Genomic DNA, 21,547 nt, shown 5'->3' with positions numbered 1-21,547 from the left:
TGTTAATGAGAGGTGTCAGAGACTCCCCTTACTCAGAGACACAGGCACACCCTCCGGGTCACATTTATGCAATTTAGAACTGATCCATCCAAAGAGGGGATCTGTCTTTCCTGGAGCAGCTTCCCAGCTGGACTGCTGCACAATCCCACAGGCACTAGGGCAGGCATGGGAGGTGAGGCAGGATGGCAGCAAACTTCAAGCAGTGTTCTTGCACCCTGGGAAACTTTGGGGCCAATCTCAACTACAAAGAGTCGTCTCAGTCTGCTCAGAGGGCCACCAGCAGCACACGGAAACTCCACAGCTCTGGAAGCTGCTGTCCCACTGCCCCTCTCCCAATGAGACTGGCAACTGGTGCAAGCTGTCTGCTGGCACTGGTGAGGAAATGTCTCGTGGGCAGCATCCTCAGAGCATCCCTGTGGTGGCCCATCCCTCCTGCAGCACGGCAGCTGCTCCGTGGTACCCCAGCTCCATCTGCCTCTCCTGAGGGAAAGGGATAACAATCTCCCTTCTCTGGTTTCAGCCTCACCTTATCAGGTCTGAGGTGACTGCCAGTGTCACCTTCTCCATGGCTGGTCAGCATCCTGCAAGGATCCCAGAGGCCCTGGCAGATGCTTTTGCAAATTTTGCCTCCAGCTGTCTCGCACGGAGCCGCACTAGAACAATTCCCCAGTGATGGGAATTAGGGAATGTAGGCTCTTCTATCCCATATAGTGGAGACAGGGTAAGGTTCTATGTCCCAGCCATGGAGAGAGCGTAGCACAGGTCTTTGTAACAAAATTTTGCATTTTGCCATAGTGAAAAGTGGATGGAGCCAGGTTCTTCTCACTGGTGCCAGCCACTAGGACACAGGCAGAAACTGATGCACAAGAAGTTCCTCCTGACCATGAGGAAGAACTTTACTCTGTATGTGATCATGCACTGGAACAAGTTGTCCAGAGAGGTGTGGAGTGAGACAGAAAACAGCTGGCAAACAAACTTTCTAACACAATTTAAAGTATTAGAAAACAGAGATTCTTTATTATGAATGTGCTGGATTTCCAGAATGTATCTTCCCTAATATAGCTGTATCCAGAGTAAAATTCCATCATAACCATACATGCTCATTGCAGTGTACTTCCTATACAGAAACATCACTTTTCCTAGAATAATTTGCATGGATCCACCTCGGAAGTCCTTTATGGTCCTAGAGGGTCATCTAAAGGGGTGTCTGAAGGTCATTCTCACTGAGCGCCCCTGAGAGGAAAGCTAATGTCTTCACAAACAGTTTGATGGGTGAAGGTATGGGTGTTAAAGTCTTTGACATGGGTCTTAATGTCTCTGCCAACTTTGGGCAGCAAGTTTGTTGCAGAGCCCAAAAAGAGCTTGGTTCCTGAAACAGACAAGGGTCTGCACAAGCCTGAACTTCTGAATTTTGGGGTAAAACAGTAGGTTCAAGGTGGGAATGTGTGGCAGGCAGCTCAGGAAGGCTGTACCTGCCAAGTACCTCAGCAATGGGGAAAGGAAGACAGCAACACACGGCCGAGTTTAGGATAAAAGGCTGCTGTGCCCTCCAAAACTCCAAGAAAGAAAACCCTGCGGGTGTGCACCCCAGTGAATTTTCCCTTTATTCGAATAAAGTTGCAGGACACATCTGTCTCCTTTTTAGACATAAATCTCTGGTGTTTGTGGATTTTCCTGACACCCCCAATGACCTTGACTTGATGTAGATGACCTTGGCTGGAACTTCTTTTAGGGCATGCGCTGTCGCTTCTTGTTACATGGTGTGAAAAATGTGTATTTTATGATTGGCTTTTCACAAATATTAAAATGAATATTATATGTGTTGTGTCAGAAAGTAATGCTGTATTAATTCTCTTAAGTAGTGTGTTATATTTAGTTTTAGGTTATAACAAAATGCTAAAATAGAAACTATGCTATGTAGGATATTTTTTTTCTAAAGAAAGGACTCGCACCGAGATAGCAGCCACAGGACACCTAAATCTTTCAGAGAAAGAGAATTTATTGCTCCATTGCCAGGAGAAATGAACTTCTTCCCTCCTTGCTTGGACAACATGACGCCGTTAGGATTAAGAGGAAGAAGTCGAGGATGACCAGATGTAATCTTGTATTTGAATGGAATTTATGCATCATGTATGAGATGTATGAATATGCAACAGGTTATTGTTTTTAAGGGTTAATCCTCTGTTGATGTGTGTCCTTTTTCAGGCTTGCGCTGCCCAGAAAAAGGTACCCGGGAATCCGTAACTCTTTGTCTCTATTGTCTTATATTGTCCTAATTTAAATTGTCCAAATTATTATTACTTTAACTATATTGCTATTTTTATAACCATTTTATTACTATTAAACTTTTTAAAATTTTAAAAAGAAATGATTGGCGTTTTTCACAATGGCTTTGCCACAAAAGCCACTATATTCCTAATTATCTCTTCATCCATTGGTTCCAGTTATATTTAGCATCCCGTGTGTCTACTTTCATACTCTTTTATCTATTTTGCTAGTTAGTATTTAAGTTCTATTTAGCAGCCTCAAGGGGAAATGAATATTTCCATTCTCTGTGTTGTCTGTCAGGAGTCTCCCTCACTGGAGATACTCCAGAACCGCCTGGACACAATCCTCTACCATGTGCTCTTGAACGACTCTGCTTGAGCAAGGAGGTTGGACCACTATGGTCCCTTGCAACCTGACCGCTCCTGTGACACATATTTGTTTTCTGAGCATTTGTAAGGAGACAGAGGGGTGGGGGGGGGGGGGAAAGACGAGTTAAGACAGACACATACACGCGGCGAGGAGAGAACCCGTAGGCACCGATAGCTGCGCGACGATTGCTACGGAAATTAAACCTTCCACACTGCAAGGGAAGCGGAAAGCGGTGCCGCGCCGGGGACGGCGCTTCCCTCCCGGCTCCCGCAGCCATGGCGGCTCCCGGCGGGATGGTGCCGGTGCTGCCGGGGCTCTACGTGGGCAGCGCGGACAGCTGCTCGTCCCCGGCGGCGCTGTCGGCGGCGGGGGTGGTGGCGGTGCTGACGGTGGACGCGGAGGAGCCGCCGGCCGTGCCGGGGCTGCGGGCCATGCACGTCCGGGCGCGGGACGAGCCCGGCGCGGACCTGCTGAGCCGCCTGGACGAGTGCGCCGCGTTCCTGGGCGCGGCCCGGGCGGGCGGCGGCGCCGCGCTCGTCCGCTGGTGAGCCCGGGGCCGCGGCGGGGCCCGGCGCTGCCCGCGGCCGCGGCGCTGCCGCTGACGGGCCGCGCTTGCCTTGCAGCCACGCCGGGGTGAGCCGCAGCGTGGCCGTGGTCGCCGCCTACCTGATGAAGACGCAGGGGCTGGGCTGGCAGGAGGCGCTCGCCGCCGTGAGGGCCGCCAAGCCGGACGCGCAGTGAGTGCCCGCCCGCACCCCGCGCCCCCCGGGCCCGGCCAGCGCCCCCCTCACGCCGCTCTGCTCTCGGCCCCGCCGCAGGGTGAACCCGGGCTTCCAGGCGCAGCTGAAGCTCTACGAGGCCATGGGGTGCGCCGTGGACACCAGCAGCGCGCTCTACAAGCGGTACCGGCTGGAGATGCTCAGCCAGAGGCTCTCCGGTGAGTGGGAGCAGCGCGGGTGCGCGGAGCGGGCTCCCAGCAGGGGAACGGGCTGGAACAGGCTGTCCCGGAGTGAGCCCTGTCACAGGGGCTGGACTTCGAGTGTGGCCCTCAAAGGAGCCGAGCCTGCACTTGGCCAGGGCAAGCATTCACGTTACACCAGCCCTAAAGAATCCCAGCTCATCAGTGGGGGGAAAATGTGCCTTTGGGAGATGCGTGGGAAATAAGATCTGTAAGGAGCAAAGTGCAAAAAATGGTAAAGGTCAGTTTGATATATTTCGTGATTTTTACATCCCTGGCAAGGCAAACAGCATCCTCAGAAAATATGTCAATGTCATGAAAAAAAAAACATGCAAAACTTGAGATAAAGGTGAAATGCAGGTAATGAAGTAAATTTTCATACTTTAATTTGCAAGAGATACATGTGCATCTGTGTAATTTTATAATAAAATAATAATCTGTAGCTTTTCTTGAAAGATCTGAGTGTTGCATCACAGTACTGTTGCCCTTTATGTATCATTGTCCTTAGCAGTTTGCAAGCTGACTTTGTCAAATTGTCCCATTTCCAAGCTGACTTTCTGTATTTTGGACACTCAACAGTGGCACAACTACTCAGATACCTCCTCTACCTTAACTTTCACAAAGTTGAAGTAAGAACATAAAGCAAAATGTCATTATTTTACCATGGTAGAGGCCATAGTCTAGATCCCAGTTCCTTGCATTGAGCAAATCCCAGTCTTAGGCATGGTGGGATGAGGCTCTTTTGTTTTTAGCTTAATCTATTGGAAATTGTGAGAGAGCAAATGAAAGGAAAGAAGGTGGCTCCTACAGGCTGTGACTGGGGCAGAGGCACACTCCTGTCTCATTCCCAGGAATGCAGCGTGGCTGAGCTGACCTGATTCTCAACATGGTCCTGACCCCTCTGCAGAACCTCAAGACTTGCCCCGAGAAGTCTTTGCAGTTGATCCTACCACTACATGTCAAACATTGAACACAGAGGTTCTCTACAGATGCAGGAAATGCAGGTACTTTATATATTGAAAAAACATGTATTTTTATATATTTATAAAATACTTTCTATTTCTCCTTAAAACGTCATTGTGAAATCTACTCAAGGGTAGAATAACCAGTGTGAATCAATGGGCATGTCATTGTTGTCAGGTCATGGATGAGCTGATGCCTAAGTTTCCATGCTGTGTTTGCAAAAAAAAAAAATCGAAAGTACAAAATTTTTGTTCCCTGGAGTGGTGCTTGTGAACCTTCCAGACTAATAAGAAAATGTCGGATTTGTGCTCCTGTTTAAATATTCAGAGTCAGGAGGCCCACATCCTTATTTTCTGTTGTCTGTAGATTTGCCCAGTTAAAAAACCCGTTTGTTTTACTTCTTTTTTCCCATGTCCCGGAGGGCAGACGTGCCCTGCTCCGTAGCTCCAGCATTTTGTCCCATACGGAAGGAGTGGGACCGACAGCCTTTGCCCACAAGAGGCTAACAGAGTCTGCACGGCTTTCTGGGAACGGCCAGGAGAAGTGCACCTCCTACTTCATCGAGCCAGTGCAGTGGATGGAGCCGGCATTGCTCGGAGTAATGGAAGGACAGGTGAAATGGAGCATGTGCTTTTTAGTCTTTGCATTTTTGGTTTGGAGGTTTTTTTTTTGCAAAGGCAGAATTGTGTTTCTTCCCCGAAAGGAAAACCCCCACACAAGGTCCTAGGCCTCCCCAGCCTTTTTGATGTAAATTTTGCAGCTTATGGGCAGATGCCTAAATGTGAAATACTCTTTCACAAGGAAACTGCTCTGCTTGAGCTGACAATAGCAGCCAGGATCTTGGAGAGGGCTTATCTGCTGTTTGTTTCTGTTATGAGAAAGATTTGTGTCACTTCAGAATCCTGTTGTGGTCTCAGGCTGACCGAGTCCTTTGGACCCTGGTAAAACTGTCTTGGAATCCCACCAGGTCCCAGCACAGCTGCCTGCTACACCCCAGGGCTAAAGAGCCCTTCTAGTTTGGCTTTTTGGCCTGTTTCTAACTAGGTCCACATCAACACATGTCTTAGACTGAGTCCTGGGTTTTTCTTGCAGCTTCTGTGTCCCAAATGCTCATCAAAGCTGGGCTCCTTCAGCTGGAGGGGGGACCAGTGTTCCTGCGGCCGCTGGGTGACACCGGCCTTCCAGATCCACAAAAGTCGAGTGGATGAAGTGAGGACATTGCCTGTTGGTAACTTCCAGACTGCCAAAACCTGAACTCATTGCTTCACTTCGTGGATTTCGTAACATCTGCTGAGAACTATTAGTCCATGGTTGCCAGGAAATGAGTTTATGATTTCCAACCCTTTGTGAGGTGGCTGAATTACTTGAACACCTTCAGCTTGATGTGTCTCTTAATATATTCTATGAAATACCAGAACACTTTCTTCAAAGAGGTGTTACAGAGTGGTCAAATCTAAAAATGGGCCAAATGTGATGTTTTTAGTGTATTCTTCATTTATGTGTTGCTGTTCACAGAAGGTCTCAACTCCTTATTCAAAAGGAGTTGCTGTGGGCAGTAGTGCTGCTCAGCTTCTGATCCAAAGTGCCAAGTGCCCTCAAATAGTACAATTACAGGTGTTTGCATGCGTGGCAGCAAAAGGCAAACTTAGTTACACTTTTATTCTGTTAAAGTACTGCTAAAAATACCTGCCCCAAGAGTATTTACTACTTGTAACTCTTTCATGTAACGCGTGAGGAGATCGTGCAAGCTGTAATGGAATGGGAGAACTGAAGTAAAGAGTCCATGCCAAATAACTGCTTGCAGTTTTGAAGAAATCCTTAAAGCGATGAAGTAATTTTTTCTAAGCAAGCTGTCACCTTTTGTGATGGGCTGCTGTGTACACCACTGTTTAGCATAGGTTTGGTTTGACATAAAAAAAATTAGGACAGATAAAACCTAATTTAAATCAATTTTATTTTCATTGACTTGAACAATTTTTTTAATTTATTTTTTTACACAATTTCCAGCAACGTACATTATGAAATATACAAGATAAAGTAGGTGGTGGGGTTCTGCCCATGTTGTAATTCCTCCCACAGCTGTGGAAGGAAGATTTGCAGGACACAGTGAACATCAGAATCTCAACACTGAAAACAGACACAAAACAAAAAGGACAAAAATATATATGAAACTTTGAACTGGTCACACTTCAGGGCCAGGTACAGCACAATAAATATTAGAACTGCATTATCTTAGACATCTTCTGTAAAGTTTATAACATCCTCTATTTAAAGAGATAAGAACATCTGGTTTCTAGCATGAAATGCTACATTGTACAGTGGTGAAGGGTACAAACGATGAGCCCAGCAAGGGCTTGGATGGTGACTACTCATTCACACATGCTCGTTGATAAAATAAGCAGCATACACCAAAAGTTTAGTGAGCTGTAAACTTAAGCGTTCACTACCAGAATATCAGCCGCAGGAGCAGTTTCTTTTTGGGAGAACCAAAAATAGTCAATCCCTTTAGGTTTCAGCTGGGCTCTCCCCTGACAAACAGTGGGTTGATACCATAATGGAAGTGGCAGCATTTGGTCCGTAGCACAAGATCCCTTTGCATCACTACTGTTCAAAGCTGGCGCCGGTGGAAATACTTCAGTGCAGAGTTAACGCTCACGCAGGCATGGTGTCACCAACAGCAGGTGCTGTCTCAGGACTAACAAAGCAGTAGGTGGCAACTGGAACCCAGCTGGGCACGGCATGCCACCTGACACAATCGAGAGGGAGAGACTGGAGAGGATGCCAGCATCTCTCTCTCTCGCACTCTGGAGCAATGGGATGAGTGCTGGGCTCGGGGAGTTTGATAGAAAGGCTGCGCTCTGCTCATTCCTCATCTCAGTCTAGTTTTACCAATACAAAAAGCCCAAGAGACAGCAGTTTCAGCTGCTTGACAGAGTGCTTCCAGAGCACAGAGCAGAAGAACAGAGCCACTGGTTTCTCTTGCATCGTAATCAACAAGGCAGGAGTAAATACATTTTGTACTTGTCAACCTTCCCCCGTTCATCCCCTGCCCCCAGCTGAGCATCATACATTCCTCTTACACAAGAGCTGGGGACCTTCTGTGCCACCACCCAACAGGCCAGGTGAGCACAGGTGGAGGAAGAAGGCTAAGCACGTGCTTTCCTTTCCTTGGCATAACCTGGGCATTGCACTGGGGGCAACTGCACTGGCAGAGCACCACCAAGGAAGGACCACGCTGTGGTCAGCACGTGTGGCATCACTGTACCTTGCCAACCATGCCCTGCAGTACATGGCAGCTTCACAAGCTTCACAAAGTAAAGCAGCTGAGTGTCAGGAAATTTACGGGATGAACAGGAGCCAGAAGGTAAAATTCTGCTGGAAGCTGAGCACCTGTGGCTGTGATTTTAGCTGATGCTGAGTCCAACAGTCCTATCTGTATTAAGCAGGAAGATAAAATTGTATTTCTCCAGTGTACAAAATTATACCAGTCGCTTGCATATGCTTATCTTCTAGTTAGTCCCTTCTTGAAGAGGACCAGAACTACCACATTTCAGTACCAAAAGACTCAGCTGAGAGACTCAGAAATGATAGAGTAGTGAAGAATTTTTGGTTGTGTCAAGATGTCATCAGAATATGGTCAGAAATTTTGTTTGAGAACAGGGAGTTCTATGTCTGATAGTCACTTAGCAAAGTGGCAGGTGTAAATGCCCTTCCCACTGCCAGCTCGCAATGTACTGCATGAAGACCTACACCTCCTCTGCCAGTGCAGCTCAACTGGTTACACCCCGAGGTGAAAGACTGGTTACCAGGAGAGCTGGGAGAGGAAAGGTGACATTTTTCCCACCCTAGAAGTGTACAACAGCATTTCCTCACTCAGCCAGGCCCATTCACACATCACTCACCAGACACACAAAGCAATGCCAAATACAAACTAAGAGGAATGTTTCTTGTAAAGACACTCTCTGAGTATGAACAGGGGAAACACAGGGTTATTTATCAACTCAAGTACTGTTGCATCATTCTTGTAAGGTAGGGAAGCAGAGGAGCTGAGATGAGGAACTGAGAGGACAAACTGGAGTGGTCACAGAGGTCGAGTCTACTCTTCCAGATTTCGAAACGCATTCTGCATATCCTCAAACAGCTGAGCATAGTCCGCCTTGATTTTTGTTTCACCATCTTTGACAGGGTCCTGAAAGAACATAGCAAGTAAACAGATCCATCAGGAAAAGCCCATGGTAATTAAGTCAGCCCTGGTTTGCCACTGCTGCAACCTCTTGACTCAGGATCAACACTTGCCAACTGCAGAGCAGGCACTGTAGCTCTGTCTTTGCATCCTCTCTGTCTCACCAACAGCCACAGGGTTTAAGTCTCTTTCTCTTCCCACATTAGTGAGCAGGCAGAATGGGTACTGGAAAGAGATTTTTTTTCTCATGAGCAGTGGTTACTGCACTGTAAAGCAATTGATTTGGAAAGCTATCAAAACCACTGAGGGTCTTGGTTAATGCTGTGTGATTTGAGAGCTGCAGTGATTAATACCAGCTCCTATGCCCACACCAAATGCAGTGCATCCCCAGTAAGTGGAAGAGTTACTCTGCAATTACTTAGAGGTTGTTTGGTTCAAATTAAAATGTATTGTGTAACCATGAAAATCCCAAAAGTAGCTTTGTACAGCTTCATTTTCTCAGAATATTTTTCATGAAAAACAAAGGCAAAAAATTTATCAGCTTTGCTCTGAGGTTGCAAGGCTTTCTCTGCAAGAAGCATTCATTAACTGTCAGGCTGTGAAATCTGTTCAATGTCTTCACCATGCTCCTCTGAGTGCTAAGATCCTCTGGATCAGTGCAACTCTTGGTAAACACAGAGGCCTTACACGTGTGGATGCACAGTTTCTTACATTGTGTCTCTAAAGTACCCAAACCACAGGATGCAGGACATCTGAATCCTCACACCTGTCAGACTGTGACCTGGGGAATACAATTTTCCTTCAATAACTATTAGAGGTCCAGCTCCACTTAACATATATTCACTCTCTGGATTCCCATTTTCAGCCATGCTGTCCACTGCTCTGCTGTACTATGGGTGCCTGTTGGTGGGCCAGGGTTTGTAGGGAGTGTTTTAATTATTCTATCTACATCAGCAGCTCTCAAAGACGCTCATGTCCCCAAGGGCATCTTGTTATTTTCTTGATGCTTTGAGAATATATACCAGGAACCCGTGTACTGCAGAAACAAGCCAGTACCCTGCAGGAAGAGAATACATTGGCATGGCAGAATATTTAATTCTACACGTATTTAATCCACTGCTACTTGTTCTCCAAAGATTTGCAGTATTGACTTACATGAGTTTTAACAGAGTAAGCATTTCATTTCATAGAGATCAGTCAGTATCACAGGTTACCACTGTCCTACCAGTAACTGCTACACCAGCATGCTCTGGAGGAGTTTTAGTAAAGCAGTACCCTAAAATGACAGCTACTGAAGTTACCCAGAGCAGGTGCTCCAATTCACTTGTTTTGTCTTAAGCCTGTGCTAAAGTTCCTCCTCCCTTTCTCTCCTCACTTTGAGCGGTCTCTTTTAGACTAAAGGCAGATATAAGCAGCCTTAAGTTTAAATCCAGGAGAAACTGAATGACAGAAATATTAACTGAGCTATTGTAAATAGAAGTTAAGGAAAGAAACACTCCTGCAATAACATATGACATGTCCCATGTTTGGCTTCAGGCTGCTTCTCTCTGATAATAGTCTCCTTAGAACATGTTATAATATTTTTACAGAATTTTATCACAAAACCTCCAAAGCAAACTGGAAAAGATGCTTGTACTGTTACCATGACTATATGTAACATAAAAGAGAGTGCTGAAGGTGGGGTTGCCAAGGCTGTGTGCAGTCAGCATCAGCTGACTGGCTTTCTGCACTGACCTCTGCTCACAAAACAATTCTTTACTATCTTCAAAGTGTTGGCAAAGAGTCTCTGTTCACAGACCTTTATCAAAGCTCTTTGGTGTGTTTACCACTTAGTCAGTCTTCCAGAGGCCCTGAAAGCTCACAGAAAGCAGGACAACCCAGTTCCTTACAAGCATACCTTGAACTTCATGGAGGTAAGTCTGTAGAGGATTTCGCTCATGTTCTCTCGGATGATGGACCACGTGATCTTATTGTCACTCTGAGCTGTGGTTTCTACAGCACGGCGTGCCATGTCATAGAATGCAATCATGTTGGAAAGCATTCCCACTGTTTTATAGAAAGGGCAGAACCTGATGGAATAGAAGAGGACCTGTCAGGCGTCTTGGAACAGTTTTCAGCATCCTTCCCTGACAGAAAGAGTGCCAGCCTGCTTTACTCCAGGGATTTTTAATGGATACTGCCAAAGGAGAGGGGCTGCCTCAAATACATCCCACATTTTTAAATGGTCAAATTGCAGGCCAAGATAATCATCCTGAAGCTGACTGAAGTTGAGGTTTCTGAAGCAGTACCCAAACATTCAGGCAAAACAGGAGTGAACAGGAACTGCTGCTCTACAAGCCTCACATTTCAATCTGTGCCAATGCTAACAAGTAAAGGAAAACAATGAGCAGCCAACAGAATTCCTCCTTCCTGTTTTGTCCATCAAGGGAGCAGGCTTCCTCCTAACAGGCTGGGATGACAGCTCTGCAAGTTTCTTTGCTCACAGGAAAAGGAGTTTGTCTATGACAGGAGCACTTCATGCAGTTCCATTTTTAATGGGTAGGTGAGTGCCATAAAAGGCACCTCATTATTATTTATGTGCTACTTCCTGCCCTTCCTATAGCATACACACATAGCTGTCCTAGTAACCTGATCAAAGGCGCTCACTGTTACAAAATGATGGATGTTGACATTTCTAGTGATGAACTACTCAAGACTTCCTGATCTACCTGGGCTGGGGAGTGAGATGAAGAACAAAAAGGTCCCTTGTCAGGCTGTTAAAACACAAAGATAGCACGGAAAGAAGAAAAGTTCACTAGGGAGAGAGTGAGGGTCTTTTTGATGGATCAAACTTACTCAAGAATTATGCAACACTAACTGAAAGCAGATTCTTGCAGTCCCCTGTGTATTGATGGAATAAACAGGAAGACTTTGGATGTTGTCTATGAAAATAAAGCAGTCCTGTCCTTCTCCTCACATGTTGTACTGCAGAAACATTGGCTAACAGAACAATAGAGGAGGACCCAGGAACCCCAAAGGGATCTGCTTTCAGAAGGGGTCTGCATGCCAATCTGACAATGTGAATGCACTGCTGAATGAGTTACCTAAGCACAGTTCTTCAAATTCTTTACAGACAGTAACATGAATTTCTGCACTGGTCAGCTTCCATGTGAAATAACTGTATCAATCCAGACTGCACAGGACTAAAAGGTCAGAGGAGTCAGATCTCACCTGTCATAAGGCGTGTAACCATTCTGCTGCAAGAAGTCATCTTTGATCAGCTTGGCAACCTCCAAGGTAATTTTATCTGTTTCTGCCAAGGAAGCCTAGAAAAGTAAGGTAAACAGCTAGTTTAGTACTCAAGTTCATGAAGACACAGAATGTCCTGGCCAAGAACAGCTGTCTTTCAGTACCTGTGTTCCCACCCTCCTAAGACAGGATTAAGCAGAACTGTCTTTTGGGTATTTCTCACTCCCTGCTATAGAACAGCCAATTTAACTGATTGCCACATCAAGATGGGCCAAACAGTCAGTAAGTCTGCTTTAGGTCTATCTGATGATAAAGGGAACTTCCTTCCCACTGTTTAAAACCATGGAAAAGCCACCAGACACTGAAAATGCACATGGCTTTGTTATGAGATACATTGAAACATCATCCTCCTACATAAAGAAAAATTAATTTTTACCTTCCTCAACTCTTATAGAAGAAAGGCTAGCTCTCAGCATGCTAGATAAAGAAGCAAGCTAAAGGATTTGGTACTAGTCTGCACTGTTACCAATGTCCTTTTCCCACCTGGCATTCAAGAAAATAAAAGGATTTGATGAAAATGCCTCTCAGACTCCACAGGAAAGCCACAACTGCTGCATACTACTGCTCTTGGCACCACTTGGCTCTTGGTTGCTCTTCTCTACCTTCATCATCCTTTTGCTAAAGAGGTCTGATTAAGCTTTAAGTAGCCCATCTTGCTTTCTAGACTGAAAGTTTTGGATCTTCTTTCATGAGGAGACTGACAGAATTCAGAATTCATTTCTAAAAAGAAAAAACTACACCGACTGTACTTCCACAATTCCCCCTTTCTAAAGGTTTGTTGCAGTTGTTAGCCAAGCCCTGACAGAAAGGAACTGTCAAAGATAACATCTCTGAGAAAAAAAATCACCAGTTCCAGTAATTCTATGGTGAGAACAATGCCTAGTCACAAGTACTGGCTTATGAATATCCCTTCCACACCAAGGACCTTATCCTACCCTGCTTTACAAACCACTCTTCTAGAAGATGTTTTTGTAAATAGAGAACTTCAGAAAGACTTATGACCCCACTTCCTTTTCTTCAAAGACATATCAAGAGAAGAGAGCTCTACTAGGCAAGATGTGATGAAAGGTCTCATCTTGGTGGGACTAGAACGTCAGCGAAGAGACAGAGCACCATGAGCAAGCTTCTTCCATGTAACTGTATTTAATATATGTTACTACACACTGCTACAGCTCTGTAAATCACAATAGTTCATCTGAGCAACACAGAATTAAAGTACTGTCAAGTGTGTGCCAGGAACCTGCCAATTATCATATTTACAGTGCTAAGCTGAAACACAGTTTTCACTGGGTCCTTTCTGAGAGCTTTCAATGGAAATTTTCCTATCCAAGTTTAGCTTTTCTTCAAAACATTGAAGTGAAAAAAGGAAATTAAAGCTTGCCTGCAAAATGGAGCCATATGTCACAGGCTTCCAAAAGAAAAAAACAGATAATCACAAGTTCTTTAAAAAACAGACTTCACATTGCTTCTACAGGCCAACTTGTAAACGCCAACACCTCTGTCCTGCAGCTGGCAACATGGTTTCTAATAAACTGTAACCCTTCAGATGACTTCAACAGTAAAGATGGGTTTGCATAATTTTTCTACAAACACTGCTTCCAATGGAATAGTACTTTAAGTTGCAGCAAAGGGCATTTCAGCAATAGAACTGAATAGAATAGAACACTACAGCAAGTGAACTTTAAAGCAAGCAGTAGATGTCTCAATATCATTTACACGAGAAAAGCAGCGCCAAGCCAAGGTTTAGCAAATCTGAAAAACTATTTGTCTTTAGAAGTCAAACAATATGTAGGAAAGTTGGAATAAAACACAGTTTGAGGTGAGAGAGTCTGACATCTCCCAGTGATCTTCTGTGTGAAATGCAGTATCCATCAGGTCAGCTCTAAGATATGGTCAAAAGCCTGCACTACTCATAAGGAAATGGAGGATGACACCACATCTGATCACTCACCTTGCCAACAAGCTGCACAATCTCTGCAAGGTCCTCTTCCTCCTGCAGGATCTCTTTGGCCTTTGTCCTGAGAGGGACAAATTCTGTGAAATGTTTGTCATAGTACTCGTCCAGGGCTCGCGTGTATTTGCTGTAGCTGATCAGCCAGTTCACAGATGGGAAGTGCTTGCGCTGGGCCAGCTTCTTATCCAGGCCCCAGAAAACCTGCCAGGAGCCACAAAGGTCAATCAGCTCTCCAAATCAAAAGTGAATTAAAATAATTAAAGGCAATTAAAAAAAATAAAGAGAGGAAGTCAAGCAAGTTGGAGTTAATGCAGCATAGCAAAGGCTTCACAAATGGAAGCCTGGGAGCCTGGTAACTATAGCAGTGACATTCAAACAACACTTCTCAAAAAATGACAACTTCTAAGCTGAGTTCAGATTTATTCAGCTTGAGACTGCTCATGAGGCGGCACTTAGGCACAGCAATGTCAGTATTGGAGTCTATGTAAAGCAGAGACCAAATAGATTGTAACTGCTTTTCCCAAAACTGCAAACAGTTGCAAGACACTCCCAGTCAGCTCCTCTGAGGAATTTTTGTGGTTTCAAAGCACCTATATTAAGAGTGGTCTGCTCTCCATCTCAGCTGGAACAGATACATTTGCAGTGCAGCTCAATGGGTAGCACTTAGAAAGCACACAGACATCCCTGAGCAGGCAGTGTTGGAAGGAATTGCTGCCTTCCAAAGGGATCTCAAACACATCAGTTTGAGACCATCTCACAAGGTGGCCTTTCACAGTGCTACAACATTTTCCAAAACACCCTACAATGCTGCCTGTGTCAAATCAAAGCTCACCCCAGCCACTGGCACAAATGTGCTGAAGTACAACCATTTGGAGTCTAACAAAGTGGACAGAAGAGCTGCAACATCGTGAGACGTACCTGAACAATGCCCAGGGTAGCAGATGTGACAGGATCAGAGAAGTCACCACCTGGGGGAGAGACACTGAGCAGGAAGAGATACGGAAAGGTTATCAGAGTGGCTTTCACAGTTCAAACTGAAGTACTGAATATATGACTGACTGCACAGCTCAGTGCAGAGAAACCAGAAAACTCAACATGATTTCAATTAAATAACAGATTGCAATGTGTTTGCACAAAGTGCCTGATGCATACCCACACAGGGGTAATATCAAGCATACCATGAAATAGTTACATCAGTGACAGATTGACAGTATTAAGGTGTAATTTCAGTCATGTTAGCTGCAGGTAGTAACTCCAACTTGGATCATCAAACCTGTCTCAACTAGAACAGATTCAGTAAGAGTGCTGATAGAACATAATGAATACATAGTGCAGTGATTTTACAGAAAACAGTATGCTAATTTGAAATTATTTTTGATATTCACCTATACAGCAACTACTTAATTTGTGCTTGACACTCCAATACATGCATTCCCAGAGATTTAAAAAAAAAAAAAGTCTTCCAATCTCAAAAGCAGAAAGCCCTTATGTATGTGTGTTGTGAACAGAACTAAGCAGAGCAAAAAATCAGCTCTGGGTGTTCTTGCAGATGCCAGGGGCCCTCCTGAAAACACAGGGAATCCACTTTGCCCAGGGTATGATACACAAACCAGTATCACCTAGGAGAATGCCTGCGGACAACATGCTCCTCACATCACATCACAGCCTGAGATACACTGCTCCATGGAATTCTACTCTATTTGAGCATGAGAGTTGTGATTCATTATGCCCCCAAGTGCACACACTGCTGCTCTAACTGCCCCTTCTTTCCTGCTCTGAGCATGGTTTGACATACTTTTCAGAGAGCCCTAATGACATTCTTCCCTGAGCCACTTGATCCGATTGCTGTGCCTGTGATCCCACAGAGCTACCTGTCCGCATTCATTCCTTCTGCCCCCACGCACAATTTAGCAGCAGTTCTGGGTGAACAGAGACTAAGCATCTACCTACTCACTCCCATATTTTTAACTTCTGCAGCTGCACAGAGCAACGAGACCTTTTTGTCTGAAAAATAGGTACTGTGTCATGTTGCAGTGTGATGTCATGGTTTGCCTCAGTTTCCCAGTCCTTCCCCAGGTGCCAATCACCACTCCTTTCCCTTGCCCCCTGCTGAATGCTGTCTGTCAATCCTGGCATTCCAGAAGGGCAGAGTGCAATTGGGTGATTGGCAGAGTTCAAAAGATGCCGCAGCCCTGGGGAACATTGGGCCATCCAGGTGTCATTTGTCTCCTGAGATTCCCCCCCTTACCTGGTTGGTGGGATAACTACCCCTTCCGTGTCCCTCTCCCCGGGGTTAAAAGACACGGCAATCGGCAACCACGTGGTTGAAGTTCTATTAGGGCTGTTGCTGGATTCAGAGGCCTGAGGGCCAGGAATAAAGTTCTGGATCAGACCCTCTAGCAGAACCTGACTCCTTTCCTTAAAGCTTCTCCGCCAGAGGTAAACCTGAGCTCCTGCATGCCTGGACTTGTTCCAAGTGCCCAGCTGCAGCACACAGCCAGGCAAAGGTGTCTCTGAGGTGAAACCACCACAGCTGCTGCCTTTGGTCAAGCAGTGAGGGCCAGGACGAGCCCAGGCACGTTCCATCCGGCTATATCGGTATTTAATTCCAATAGTGTCATACAAAACAGGTGCAGAGGCAAAGCAAAGCAACACTCACGCTCCGACAATGCTGACGCTGCCTTCCCTCTCAGGGTTCCCCAGACACTTCACTCTCCCGGCTCGCTCGTAGAAAGAGGCCAGCCGGGCACCGAGGTAGGCTGGATAACCACTGTCTGCAAACACCAGCACACAGAGGTTCAGTCAGGGGCTCCCAGTTTGAAGGGCTGCACGTACAAGCCTAAACTGAGGAAGACTACTCACCAGCTGGCATTTCAGCCAGTCGCCCTGAGATCTCCCTGAGGGCCTCAGCCCATCGGGAAGTGGAGTCTGCCATCATGCTGACATGGTAGCCCATATCTCGGAAATACTCGGACAGGGTGATGCCTGTGACAAAGACAACAGCCTGCTGCAGGATACAGTGCAGAATGGAATTCTATGCTTATAGGTCATCATAAATATGTAAATAAACCAATGTATTTGATTTACATTTTGATGGAAACAGACAATGGAAGTTACTCTTTCTTCCCACTTAGGTCCCTGCTGTCTTTTTTTTTGCTGTTGCTGTTCATTTCTTCTCACTCTCCTCATTTTTGTTTATGAACCACTCAGATTCAACTTGCATTCATGCATATTTCTTTGAAGAGACACTGCAATGTCACTGATGCTACTCTTTCCTCTCGGGGTCTCTAGCTGGTCAGAGTGACCCCAAGATACAATAGAAAGTCTCTTCTCCCAGCCCGGCAGTCAAAGAAGGAGTCAGGGCTCTTCAGTTCTCAGTCTCAAGGTTGTTTATTGTACCTTATCTATAAAATTCTTTCTCTGGACTTGCCGAGGTCAGCTCAGCAAGACAGTCAGAGGCACTTTGCCCCCTCAAAGGTGGTGTTATCTTTTTATACTAAAAGCTATGTGTACAATATTTACAGTAACTTTCCAATACCTATCACCTATGTTAGGCAGTGAGCTTCTTCTCTAAACCAATCTAAAAGTGCCAACATCACAGCAGAGGATGGAGGCCAAGAAGAAGAAGGAGAAAGGCTAGACATGCCCAGATTTCTCCATCTTGCCCCCTGAACCCCCATTCTAAAAACTCCAAAAATCTATTTTTCACCCTGTGATAAATTCACTATCATTCTACTTAAACTTTCATGGCTTGTAATTCTACATATAAGGTTGGTAATTGTTTTTTCCAAGGGCTAAATCAAAGGCACAGGGGTCTTGGGCTCTGTGCCAAGGTCTCTGAGCCTCCTGGGCAGGGGCTCGAGTCCTCCAGGGCAGCCAGAGGAATTTCCTGGGTTCCGACACTTTTCCTCACTAAAATCATGAACAAAGACTCTTCTAACTGTAAAATGTCTCCTTCCCTTTCAAACCACCAGAGTACAAGAGTGAGAAAAGGTCGTGTTTTATCTGAATTATCTGACAACTGTTCATAACAAAGAACTTTAAAGAAGTCTTTAAGAGGCTGCAAAGGAAATAGTAGTCAACCAGCTCAGAGAATACTATCCCTGTCCATTAAGCAGCTGTACTTGTCAGCAAAAAGCTAGTCGAAACCTAAAGCTTACAGAATTAACACATGCAAAAAACCCACTCAAGTCCTGGCACAGTAAATTCACCTTATAAACAAAATTTACTCAATATTCAGAAATGGCAATTATATGCAAGCAAGCCAGATTCAATTAAGATATTAAGACTTGATGCAGGCAAAGTCTGAAAAGGTTAACTTCTGAAACTAAACTGGCTTCTTAACATGATCATCTCAGGAAATGAATATACTAGAGCATGATGGCTTGCTTTATACACACAACTTTCTCTATTCTCTTGCAAATCTTACCAGTATAGATGGAGGCTTCTCTGGCAGCCACGGGCATGTTGGAAGTATTTGCTACTAGAGCTGTTCTCTTCATGATGCTTTCTACCTTGCCATCAACTTCCATTGTTAACTAAAATGCAAGAAAAGGAAAAACACCGAAACTGTAACAGTAGCAAGATTTTTTTTGTTAATTTTTTGCTGCTTGGTTTTTTTTTTTACTGTTTTACTTGCCTTTTATCAGGATACTCCCCTCAGCTACTCTACCAAGAGCAGAGATGAGATTCAAAATTTTAGGATATGTTGGTTTGTCTTTCAGACTGCACAAAGCTTAATATTTTAATGTACATGCTTCAGCCTCACCTCATGTTCTGCAACTGCCAAATCCCTGTTGATTCCATTCAAGTAAGTAACAACAAACCCACTGCACTAGGAAGCACATGGTCCTCTCTCAGATTTCCAGGCTGAAAGAACTAAAAATTCTTAGCCTGCTGTCATAAGTCCATTAGGAATTAGAGAGCTTTTTCCCTCCATCTACAAGAAGCCAAGTTAGTATTTGACAACTGGACATAAAACCACATTTTTAAGCTCAGTGGAGCCTTACAAGCACCTGAATAACAGAATGCACACCCTGATATTTGTGTAGAATTCCATTTATGAATACACTGAGATTTGCCTTCCTCAGGGCTACCTCAGCTTGACTTTCCCACTTTGTCACCAATCAACACACCCAAGCCTTTTAGCCCCTATTTCTGACATTAAAGTTTCTACCTGACAGTTCATACTAGCTGACCCTGTCACAACAACCTCAACAAAACATAGTAACAGGTACAAGGATTGTTAAATCTGTTGCTTAGTTGTTTTTGTGGGTTTTTTATTAACAAGGTATTTTCTACTTCATTCAAAAGGTATTTCAAAGCTTAACATGTCAAACTAATACCTGGGAACTGTATCACCACCCTGCAACTTATAAATGGATGCTGCATTTTCTATGCATGGTGAAGTTAGAGATATGACCAGCAACAGGTGAGATGCTTACAACTGTGCTAAACTCTTCTCTGACATTCATTCTGGCTTTATTAACTTGTTATAACAACTTAGAAGGTACACCCAAAAACTAGTCCAGATGTTTATTGAGGGGCCACTGAAATAATTCTTTAACAAGCCAAAAGGGATTTTTGCCAGAGCTTCAAGGCAGGCAAGATGATCTTTTCAAGTCACTCTACCAACATGATATTTTACTCAGTTACAGTTCCAGTATGATATCAAGGCTTCCCAGGAAGGTTTACTCTCCATGAAATCTCCATACTAACCTCAGGGAAATCTCTCAGTACTTCAGACATTTCATTTCCTCGTTCTCCACAGCCTACATAAATGATGACATCACTGTTGGAGTACTTTGAAAGAGACTGTGAGATCACAGTCTTTCCACAACCAAATGCCCCAGGAATCGCTGTTGTACCCCCTTGTACACACCTGAGTAAAGAAAAAGGACTCTGATTTGCAAGGAACTAAAAAACAGCTCTTTCCCATCTTAGAATATATTTGTCACTAGAACTCCCTCATCAAAAGTAGAATGGCAGGAGTCACATTCAATGTTCTGGGTGAGAAACACGGAGGTAATTTCATTAAACCAAAAAATTGAGGGATTAAACCATCCTTTTCTTCTCCTGTCCTTGAAGTATATGACTTATGCTGATACAACAGCATGACTTTTGGGCTTGAGACATAGCAATTTTCACAGCTGGAAGCAGCGATGGAATGGAAATTCTATGAAAATAATAACTGTACTAAGCTGTGCCTTATAGAATAAGGAGCACAGTATTTCAGGACCAAAATAACTGAATTCAGTGTCTTAGAAGTTAGCTGCTTAAATGAGCAGTTTGCGTTACAGTTAAGTGCAACAGTTTTCCTAAGTGGCAACCTCAAAATCAGTGGAAACTACGCATCCTCAGGACCATGGAAAGATATCCTACTCATGCATTCAAATTAAGATAGCAAGCTTGAGAGTTCTAGCCTTTCTGCAGATGTGGCATGGTTATGTTAAGTTTATGCATGTCCAGTTTTTTCTAGATTAATGCATTAGAACAGTTTTGTAAACTTCCTTTTTCCACCAGTGGGTTCACCTGCCAAATAAATATAAGAAGTTCAGCTAAATATTTTTTAAGATTATACTGTGACACATGGTGAAAGCTTACCCTTAAAAAAACCTAATGCTCTAAGGCCTCTTGCTTCTGCTTCCCCCTGAGGGAGAGGTTTCTTACACAGTACAAAATAAAAGGAAGCACTTACGGGAAGAGGGCATCCAGGACTCGTTGGCCAGTTAACAAAGGATGGTTGGCTGGTAACTTCTCGGTGACAGGACGGACCTGGCGTACAGGCCACACCTGCACCATGGTGAACTTCTCCTTCACACCTTCAAACTCCAGCTCTAACACAACATCCTAACACAAACACATGGGAAGTAAGCAAACAGCTGCACGCTGGACCAGCACATAAATTCTCATTTTAACTACTCTGCAGAGGGCTTTGGTAACACCACAGAGCTCTCAGAACCTCAACATGCAATCATCACCACCCGAGGGAAGGCTCTTCCCATATTTACAAGGCCTCTGGAGGAAAACAGAGCAAGATGCACCATACATTAAAAATAGGCTTTTGAAGAGCAAGTGAATTTTACCTATTCATAAGATATTGTAGATCCCCACAGAGGTCATCAAATATGGCACAGTGAAATGCCATTGGGAAGCCATAAACATAGAAAATAGCTGCACAAAATAATAGTGCAACCCCTGCAGGCAGGGTAGCAGAAGTGATCATCAACTCAGACACCTTGTTGCATGAAACACTTTAGCTGACCTCATGCAGAACAGAAAGAGTACATCAACCTTATAAAAGAGACATGGAATACACCAGCAACTGCTGTTTGGGAGACTTACTGAAGTGTCATAGTTTCCTGGAGGAGCAATATATGTAACTGTACCCCTGTTTCGTGGGGGCAGCATGATTTTGTGTTTGATCAGGGAGTTTTCATTTACCACACCATAAATATCTCCACCAGTGATGTGGCTGCCAACCTAAAATCAGAACAGGTCTATTAGTCATAACTTTTAAAAAAGAACCTTGACAAACAGTAAAAAATACTACAGCTATTAAGTC

At 44.5% G+C, this 21,547-nt stretch overlaps 2 protein-coding genes across 4 annotated transcripts in view; one reads left to right on the top strand and one right to left on the bottom strand.

Annotated features, from left to right (window-relative positions):
- Window positions 1-2,912: 2,912 nt before the first annotated feature.
- On the top strand, window positions 2,913-6,352 carry DUSP12 (dual specificity phosphatase 12). Of its 2 annotated transcripts, XM_063148435.1 has the most exons (6): window positions 2,913-3,181; window positions 3,261-3,374; window positions 3,456-3,574; window positions 4,503-4,599; window positions 4,985-5,171; window positions 5,651-6,352. In XM_063148435.1, the coding sequence occupies exons 1-6, from the start codon at window positions 2,913-2,915 to the stop codon at window positions 5,810-5,812; spliced, it is 948 nt and encodes a 315-aa protein (XP_063004505.1). In that variant the 3' UTR covers window positions 5,813-6,352. The 2 variants fall into 2 exon arrangements, 1 of the variants encoding a protein (XP_063004505.1); XR_010026688.1 differs by lacking the exon at window positions 2,913-3,181 and having other exon boundaries at window positions 3,268-3,374; window positions 4,447-5,171.
- Window positions 6,353-6,495: 143 nt separating this feature from the next.
- Window positions 6,496-21,547, bottom strand: part of ATP6V1A (ATPase H+ transporting V1 subunit A) — a 31,671-nt gene continuing 16,619 nt past the window's right edge. For both annotated transcript variants that reach the window (XM_063148434.1, XM_063148433.1), the window contains exons 5-15: window positions 21,328-21,465; window positions 20,681-20,832; window positions 19,702-19,864; window positions 18,413-18,521; window positions 16,846-16,968; window positions 16,643-16,757; window positions 14,902-14,965; window positions 13,981-14,184; window positions 11,952-12,046; window positions 10,639-10,810; window positions 6,496-8,747 (exon numbers count right to left, since the gene is read on the bottom strand). In XM_063148434.1, the coding sequence (XP_063004504.1) occupies window positions 8,655-8,747; window positions 10,639-10,810; window positions 11,952-12,046; window positions 13,981-14,184; window positions 14,902-14,965; window positions 16,643-16,757; window positions 16,846-16,968; window positions 18,413-18,521; window positions 19,702-19,864; window positions 20,681-20,832; window positions 21,328-21,465 (1,428 nt within the window). In that variant the 3' untranslated portion in view covers window positions 6,496-8,654. The remainder of the gene's footprint in view (window positions 8,748-10,638; window positions 10,811-11,951; window positions 12,047-13,980; window positions 14,185-14,901; window positions 14,966-16,642; window positions 16,758-16,845; window positions 16,969-18,412; window positions 18,522-19,701; window positions 19,865-20,680; window positions 20,833-21,327; window positions 21,466-21,547) is intronic.

Source organism: Melospiza melodia, chromosome 2 (assembly GCF_035770615.1).
Source record: "Melospiza melodia melodia isolate bMelMel2 chromosome 2, bMelMel2.pri, whole genome shotgun sequence".
Classification (NCBI taxonomy): Eukaryota; Metazoa; Chordata; class Aves; order Passeriformes; family Passerellidae; genus Melospiza; species Melospiza melodia.
The sequence above is the reverse complement of the archived record's forward strand: the minus strand, read 5'-3'. Positions and strand labels throughout refer to the sequence as shown.